Raw genomic sequence first — 7,998 nt, 5'->3', positions numbered from 1 at the left:
CAGACACAGCCGGTCACCTTAGTGGGTGGTCAGCAGGTTCATGGCACCAGGGTAGAAGTGGCATTAGTGGCCAAGCCTGAGCCCTAAAGCGACCTTGGATTTCATCCTGCAGCAGGTGCACCTTGGGCCAGGAGTACACCTGTATTTCCTATTAGGAAGTATGATCGGGTGGGAACCTAGATGTAGTTTGATTTCTCCTGCTGGGGCCAGGCCGATTCAGAGCACCTTCCAGGAGCCTGCATCCCAGCGACCCTGAAGCTTGCACAGCCCAGAACCCACCTCCCAGCCTCCCCCAGGGTGGCTGCCTGTGGTTGACTGGTCAGAGCAAGGTCTGACTTGGACTTGCTGGGAGCGCCGGCGTTGGGGGTGGTGCGGTTGTCTTGGCTAATTGCCTTTGGCCCTAGATTTTACTTAATCCGCAAGCCGGCTCCCAGGAGATTTCCTGTCCCTTTGCACAACTGGGCGGGGGCTGGGCCCTGGCGCAGCGGGTGGGTGGGGGTGAGATTCACTGCCCTTGTCTCCCGAAAGGGGCACATGCGCCGGTGCAGGGCGCAAGTTCAGACTACGGTTGAGGCCAGGGCGCTTGCAGGGGCCAGGCCTCCCCTGGCGTGTGGTCTGGCAGTGACTTTCGGAGGATCTGGGGGGCGGAGGTGGTCATTCCGCCGGCGCCGGGCCCGTTCGGCTTCGGTCGGGCCCAGGCTCGGCTGCTCACCGCGGCCGCTTTAAGGCGCTGGGCCCGCGGCCGGGACGTGGCCCGCCCGCCCGCTCTCGCCGGGGCGGAGTCCCGCAAGCCCCGCCCCCGGGCCGCGCGGGCGCATTGGCTGCGCGGGGCGCGGGCGCCCGGTGGCACTTTGAACCGGTCGCGGGGCGGTTGCGGCCGGGGTCGCGGTAGCTGCCCGGGTCGGGCCGGGTCGGGCGGGCCGAACCGCAGCGGATCGGGCCATGGCGGCCGAGGCGCGCGTGTCGCGCTGGTACTTCGGGGGCCTGGCCTCCTGCGGGGCCGCCTGCTGCACGCACCCGCTGGACCTGCTCAAGGTGAGGCCGGCCGGGCCGGCGCCGGCGGGACGTACGCCCTGGCCGCACACCCAGTGATTGTCGCAGCCGCAGGACGGAGGCGCTGGCGCGGCGGTCGCCATGCGCTGCCCTCAGGGCCTGGGCCTGCGGGCCGGGCCGGGTGGAGGAGCCCTGGGGACCCTCTGCAGGTGGCGGCCAGGCCTCGAGAGGCGGCCGCGCTCCCCAGCTTACCCGCTGGCTCCCGGGTCCTGGCAGGGGACCGTCCAGCTTTGCGCTTTAATACCTGAGTGAGCCGGGAAGGATGGCACACACTTGTGGCCCCAGCCACTTGGGAGGCTGAGGCAGGAGGATCACAAGTTTGAGGTCAGCCTCCGTGATTTAGCAAAACTCTACCCCATAATAAAAAATAAGAAGGGCTGGGGGTACAGCTCAATGGTAGAGTGCCCCTGGGTTCAGTCCCCAGTACCCTGGGGGAAAATTGGAGGGTTTGGGGGTTCACGGGTGTCTGGTCCTACAGATCTGCCTGCACCGCACACCTGGCCCAGGGCCAAGCTGCTCCCAGCCTGGTGAACGAGTGTGCAGGGAAAGGAAATGAGGGCTGAGGCCTGGGTTAGTGGGGTGACCCAGGCCCCTGGCCTGGGCTAACACAGCCCCCTGGAGAGATGCCAGGAGCCCCTCATCCCCACGGCTCCCAGCAAGTGGCGTCCCGGCCCAGCAGTATACATGCCTCACTTTTTCCTTTGAAAAAAGTGCTTATGGGACAAGTGAGGACAGAGCTCCCCTTGTTCCCTGGCCAGCTGGAGGTGGTTTCTGACCCTCCTCCCAGCAGAGAGCAGAGGGCCGAGACCGGACCCAGCCTGCCCGGCGCTCGGCCTTCGCCCGCTCCAGAGCTGCTTGGGATTGGCCCCTGCGGCCTGGCTGGCGACCCAGCCCCAGGCTGGATCCTGTGGCTGGGTGTCCAGGCCCTCGCTCGGCCTGCGCACCTCTACTTTCTCAAGGGGAGGTGGGCTTTGTTAATTAGTAACAGGGCTGGCCACCCATTGCAGACGGGGGCTGACACCCACGTGCCAGAGGCGCCTGCACAGGTCCAGCCCCTGGGCCAGGAGGCCAGCAGGGGGAGCAGCAGGGGCGGGGGCTGGCAAGGGCCCCTCCTGGGGCTGTTGCCTCTACTCCTCCAGATGGCCACAGTGCCCGAGCCCTCTGGTGTTGACGGACGGCGACTTGGAGTCCTCACTCTTGTCCCTGGTCCCAGGCCCTTTAGGGCTCGCTGCCCCTGCCCCTGGCCCCACCTCGGTGCTCTCTTACTACAGAACACTGCCTGGAGCCTGGGGAGGTGTGAAGGGTGGACAGGGGCAGTGCCCACCGCTGGGGAGGAGTGGCCAGGGCTTTCCTCTGAGGGCTACCCACCAGGACCTCAGGGTGTGGCCACTTGAAAAACTGTTTTGAAGTTCCTTGATCTGTCCACTCTGCCTACATCCCAGCTTGGTCCTCTGGTGCTTGTCACCTGAAGAGGGACATGGCCACTGTTCTGGGGTCCAGCCTTGTCCTGCCTGGGAGGACGGTGTTGCTGCACAGGTTCCTGGCCCTCCCTCTGTCCCTACCCATGTTGGCTGTTCCCCGTCCTCTTGGGGACTCCCCTGAGTAAGCTTAGGGGGCCCATACTTGACTGTGGACAAGCTTCCTTGGGGTCAGTGTCAGGGGTGGGGCCTGGGAAATGAGATCAGGGCCTGGCTGCTGGCCTGTGGGCCCAGCTTATGCATGGAGTTTAGGCCATCAGCAGGAAGATGGGGGAGGCCCTGCGAACAACCCCAGCAAGGGACTCTGCTGTCCTGCCTTCGAGATGGGGCACTGGTAGTGCTGGCTGCAGGGCCACTGCTGGGTCCCCAGGTGGCCATCTGGAGAGGTCCTGGAGCTGGCATGGGGCCCCAGGCTGCTCCCTCACAGCCTCCTTGCCTCTGCTCACTGCGCCCAGGTGCACCTGCAGACCCAGCAGGAGGTGAAGCTGCGCATGACGGGCATGGCGCTGCGGGTGGTACGCTCAGACGGTGTGCTGGCCCTCTACAACGGCCTGAGCGCCTCACTCTGTAGACAGGTGGGCACGCAGCTGCTTCCGGCCTCTTCGAGGCTCCCTGGGGCCGGCCTCCTGGGTGGGGTGGGGCTGGACCCCAGGCTGGGGGGGGCAGCCCCTGGTGTGTGGACAGCCCCACGCTGGCTAGCCCAGTGGCCTGGGGTCAGCGCCTCCACGTCCCGGCCCCGCCATGCCTGCTGAGGCTGGGTGGGGCTGCCCTGCTGGCTGAGCTGGCCCTCTTCCCCAGATGACCTACTCGCTGACTCGGTTTGCCATCTACGAAACTGTCCGGGACCACCTGACCAAGGGCAGCCAGGGGCCTCTCCCCTTCTCCAGCAAGGTGTTGCTGGGCGGAGTCAGTGGTGAGCGCCGGGCGGTGAGCCGGGTGGCCTGGGCCGGCACCTCCAGGCATCACACGCTGTGGCCCGGGTTTGTTGCCCCAGGTTTAACCGGAGGCTTTGTTGGGACCCCAGCGGATTTGGTCAATGTCAGGTTTGTGGGTACCCCCACTCCCTAAGGTCAGGGGTCTCCTGTCTCCAGACAGCCCAGGGCGTGTCCTGGTGGCTTGTTGGAGTCTGCGGCACACTCACCCTGGAACAGGCCACTCAGACCCTGGAGTCCTGGGAACGGGGTGGGGGCCTTAATTCACCAGGGCCTGCCCTGGGCCTCGGGGGCGCATGCGTGCAGCGGCCCACCCACCCTGCTCTTTCAGGATGCAGAACGACATGAAGCTGCCCTCAAGTCAGCGGCGCAAGTGAGTAGCGGGTGAGGCTGTGGCAGCAGGGCCAGGCTGGTCGGGGCCCGAGCAGCCCTGCACCACCGGGCCAGGACTCCAGCAGGCTGCATGGCCCGCGGGTCCCGTAGAACTGGTGTTAGGGGCTGATGGTTTTTCAGGAGCGGACATCGTGCGTGGCTGGCGCCACTTGGGTGCTGGGAGTATCACTTGGTCCCTGGATCTCTGGGTTCCTTCCCCGTGGGCGGAGTGTTGCTAGGTTGAAAGCTGTCCCCAGCCTCTGACACCTGCCCACACCAGGCGTGCCCTCCCTGCCCACTCCCAGGGCTCCTGGCTGCAGGGAAATGGGTTGGGTGCAGCCACTCCTGCTGCAGCAGCCCGGTCCTTCCCACTGGCCTCAAATATCCCTGGCCAGGGCCCAAGCCAACTGGCCCTCCTGGTCGGGACTCCCAGGCAGTTCCTGGCTTCTTGCTGATGTTCCTGCAGCCTTCCAGCCTGGAGGAGGGCAGGCACCGGCCTCCGTGGTAGGAGCTGTACTAAGCCGGGGGCTCTCTGGGGAAGACAGGACCTCCCCCAGCACAGGCAGGGCAGGGTGGCTGAGCTGGCAGCCCCCAGAGGGCCCAGCGTTTCCTGGGCGCACCCCCAGGAGTTAGGGAGGAGGTGAGCCTCATGCCCATTCTGTGTCCCTGGCAGCTACGCCCATGCCCTGGACGGCCTGTACCGTGTGGCCCGTGAAGGTGAGAGGAGCAGGCTGGGTCCCCGCGGTAGGGGCTGCAGCGGGGGAGTGGGGTGCAGGACTGGGCCGGGGCTGTGCTGTGGGCCCTGGGCTGGCTGTGTGCTCAGGCCCGCCTCCCCCTGCAGAGGGTCTGAAGAAGCTGTTCTCAGGTGCAACTATGGCCTCCAGCCGCGGGGCCCTCGTCACCGTGGGTCAGGTAGGGCTCCTGTGCAGGGCGGGGCTTATGGGCAGCCTCCCTGACCTTTGCTATCCTTGGGGGTCACGGGGCACCTGCTGTCCTGTGGACGGAGGCTCGAAGGTGGGGACGGAGGTCAGGGCTATGGCCTGGTCTGGGCCTCACCTGTCCGCCCAGGTGTGGCTCTGGCATAGGTGACGGGCAGAGCAGGTGCCTGGTCAGCACCCTCTCCAGCCAAGGGCTGTGCTTGGCCTGACCACCCTGCCCCCACCGCAGCTGTCCTGCTACGACCAGGCCAAGCAGCTGGTCCTCAGCACCGGGTACCTTTCTGACAACACCTTCACCCACTGTGTCGCCAGCTTCATTGCGGTCAGTGCCCGCGTGGCAGGGGCGGGGTCCCTGTGAGTCCAAGGCCGGGCGGAGGCGTTGGGGAGCCCGAAGCTGCCTCTCTGGGCCACACAAGCGGCTCCAGGCTGGCGCGGGTCCTGGTGTCCCTTGAGGCCCCAGAGCCTGCACCCTCTCGGCGAGGGCCAGTTGCTGACAAGCCCCCTCCCCAGGGTGGATGTGCCACGTTCCTGTGCCAGCCCCTGGACGTGCTGAAGACCCGCCTGATGAACTCCAAGGGGGAGTATCAGGTGAGGCTGTGGGCGGGCCGTCCCCTGGCCTGCCTCCCGGGCCTTTGTTTTTGTTTTGGATGGACATCCCTCAGTCCCTCAGGCCGCCTGTGGAGGCAGCCTGCTCTGCTGGGCCTCCTGCCTCAGGCTGCTCACCCCTCCCTTCTGCCAGGCCCTCCTTTGTCTTCCTGGCCCCACCTCCTCCTGTGCCACCAGCCCCTGAGGGCACAGGCAGCAGGGGCCTGGGGCCCTGGCTTCTGCCCCCCCCCCCCCCCCCCCCCCCCCGGGCGCTGTCCTCAGGCTGGCCTGTGGCCGGGTGCCAGCCAGCGCTGGGCTCACCCCTGCTCTGTTCCCGCTGGTGCCTCCTGCAGGGTGTGTTCCACTGTGCTATGGAGACTGCGAAGCTCGGACCACTGGCCTTCTACAAGGTGGGCTGGGTGGCAGGCGGCGGCTGTCACACCCCGCTGGCCCCGCTGGCCCTTACGTCTCCGTCCCTGCCCAGGGCCTCTTTCCTGCGGGCGTCCGGCTCATCCCTCACACTGTGCTCACCTTCGTGTTTCTGGAGCAGCTGCGGAAGCACTTCGGTGTCAAAGTGCTGACTTGATGGCCCCCGGGCTGCTGGACAGCAGGGCCCCAGCCACCGGCACCAGCCCTGGGAAGAGGCGGGCTCGGCCTCCTGTCCTTCCCAGCCTGGGCCCACCCTGGGCCACCTCCACACTGGGGCTGGGGGCCTCCCAACCCTGCTTGGGCCAGGGCTCCCTGTAGGGGCCTGGCCTTCTCTCTGAGCCTCCCCAGCCTCTCCCCCGACAGGGGCCGGCTCTGGGCTGAGGCTGGTCCCCAGCCCCCTGGTGCTCCAGTTGCTGCTGGAGCGGGGGTCCTGTCGCTGTCCTGCCCCCACCTGCAGAGGTGCGCTCCATTCACCGGTTGCTGCCCGGGCCTCCAGCAGCCCCCAGCCTTGAGTGGCAGGTGGGGCATGTCCGCCAGCCATGGAGCTTGTGCACTTTCAGGTCACCAGAGGGCTTCAGCTTTGGTGCCCCCTCCGAGACCTCCTGCTCCCTGGAGAGGGGACCAGGTGACGGAGACCACCAGCCGGAGCCAGGAACCAGCGCTGGTGTCCCCTCCTCATGCCCAGCTCCAGCTGCTTTAGTGGTTAGTTTTGCCAAGACCTCTCAGCGCCCACAGGCCGCTGCTGCTTCAGGAGCTGGCCCAAGCCCACCTGTGCCCTCTCCTCCCTGGCTTCCTGGGGACCGGCCCACACTGGCAGCGATGGGTGGCTGGGGCATCCATGGGCTGCAGAATGTGCCCCAGGGCTTTCTTCCCTGTGTGGCAGGTGGTCACCTCACAGGAGCCCCCCAATAGCCAAAAACCGTCACCAAAGCTGCCTGTTTCCCCCAAGTGGGGTTGGGCACCTGTCTGCCTCCTCTGGTCCCTTCGCACTGGGCCCAGGATGGAGCTAGTGGATCCAGGGGTGCTGCCCATGCAGCTCTGCAGGGGACCTAATAAATGACAGACCTGCTCCACGCCTCGTCCCTACACAGACCACTGGCAGGGGCAGGGGGGCCCCCTCTGCACCCTGTGAGGAGGGGGCAGGACCACAGCCTTGGGGGAAGGAGCTTGGTCCTGCCTGCATACATTTGGGCAGAGAAGTTGGGGTTGGGGCAGCCTCCCCAGCACAAACGGGAGGGAGGGAGGGAGTTAGGGTTAGGGTCTGGGCTAGTGTGGAATCCCTAGAACACTGAGCTGATTCCAGGCCAGGTGAGCTGCTCCAGGTGGGGCAGGTGGGCCTCTGGGGTGTGCCCACCTGTAGCCAGCCCTGGGCACTGCCCAGGTGTCTGGCAGACCCAGAAGGAACCAGGGAGACCCTGGGAGCTGAGAGGCAGGGGCTGGAACGATGGGGTGAATCCCCGAGGCCGGCCCGGGCTGGGTGGAGGGCCTGTACCCAGCCTTCAGAGCGTAGCCCCAGAGGCCGTGCTGGGCCTGGGGCGAGTGTGCAGGACCCCAGCTTCAGGGGAAGTGGGGCATCCCGGCAGGAAGCTGCCGCACTTCCTGGATCTGCAGTGGCAGGGTGTTCCAGGTTGGAAGCCCACCTCGGACGGGTGGGTGGAGAGGCACTACCCCTCACCCCTGGCAAGATCCAAGGCAGGCCTGGCCCACCGTCCAAAACCTCACAGTGGGGGGAGGCGGTTGGGATGAGAGTCGCTAGTCACACCAGGGTGTCAGGGCCACCAGGAGACCTGCTGTCCCAGCCTCCTCAGCATGGAAGCCAGCCCTGTCTGGACAGAGCCTCCCTGGAGGCAGGAAAGTGCCCAGTCTGGTTTGGTGGGGTGGCCTGGCAGCCATCCCTGCAGGGCAGGGTGCAGAGGTGGGGTGGGAGGGAGCCCCAAGTCAAAGGGAGGCGCCGGACAAAGTTTCCAGCGGGGGCCTCCTGGGCAGGTCCGAGGGCAGCCTCTGTGGGCGGTGCCACCCTTTGGGGCCGGCGGGCAGGCAGAAGTGGGCTGGCCCACACCCGGCCGGGTTCCTGCCCCACCTGCAGGTCACACGGCCCCGAGGCCAGAGCCAGCTGACTTCCTGCTTGGGCGCCAGGCACAGGTCCAGCCCTGTGCGGCCGGCATGCCCGCCCTCGGCACAGGTCTTCTAAGTGACACCACAGTGACCAAA

At 66.7% G+C, this 7,998-nt stretch overlaps 1 protein-coding gene across 1 annotated transcript; it reads left to right on the top strand.

Annotated features, from left to right (window-relative positions):
* Positions 1–703: 703 nt before the first annotated feature.
* SLC25A10 (solute carrier family 25 member 10) lies at positions 704–6,088 on the top strand. Its single transcript, XM_079133029.1, has 11 exons — positions 704–1,035; positions 2,987–3,106; positions 3,330–3,444; positions 3,526–3,574; positions 3,795–3,836; positions 4,509–4,552; positions 4,677–4,747; positions 5,003–5,095; positions 5,284–5,361; positions 5,712–5,768; positions 5,843–6,088. The coding sequence occupies exons 1-11, from the start codon at positions 943–945 to the stop codon at positions 5,942–5,944; spliced, it is 864 nt and encodes a 287-aa protein (XP_078989155.1). The 5' UTR covers positions 704–942; the 3' UTR covers positions 5,945–6,088.
* The last annotated feature ends 1,910 nt before the right edge of the window (positions 6,089–7,998 follow it).

Source organism: Sciurus vulgaris, assembly GCF_902686455.1.
Source record: "Sciurus vulgaris genome assembly, chromosome: 3".
Lineage (NCBI taxonomy): Eukaryota > Metazoa > Chordata > Mammalia > Rodentia > Sciuridae > Sciurus > Sciurus vulgaris.
This window is presented reverse-complemented; position numbering and strand designations above follow the sequence as displayed.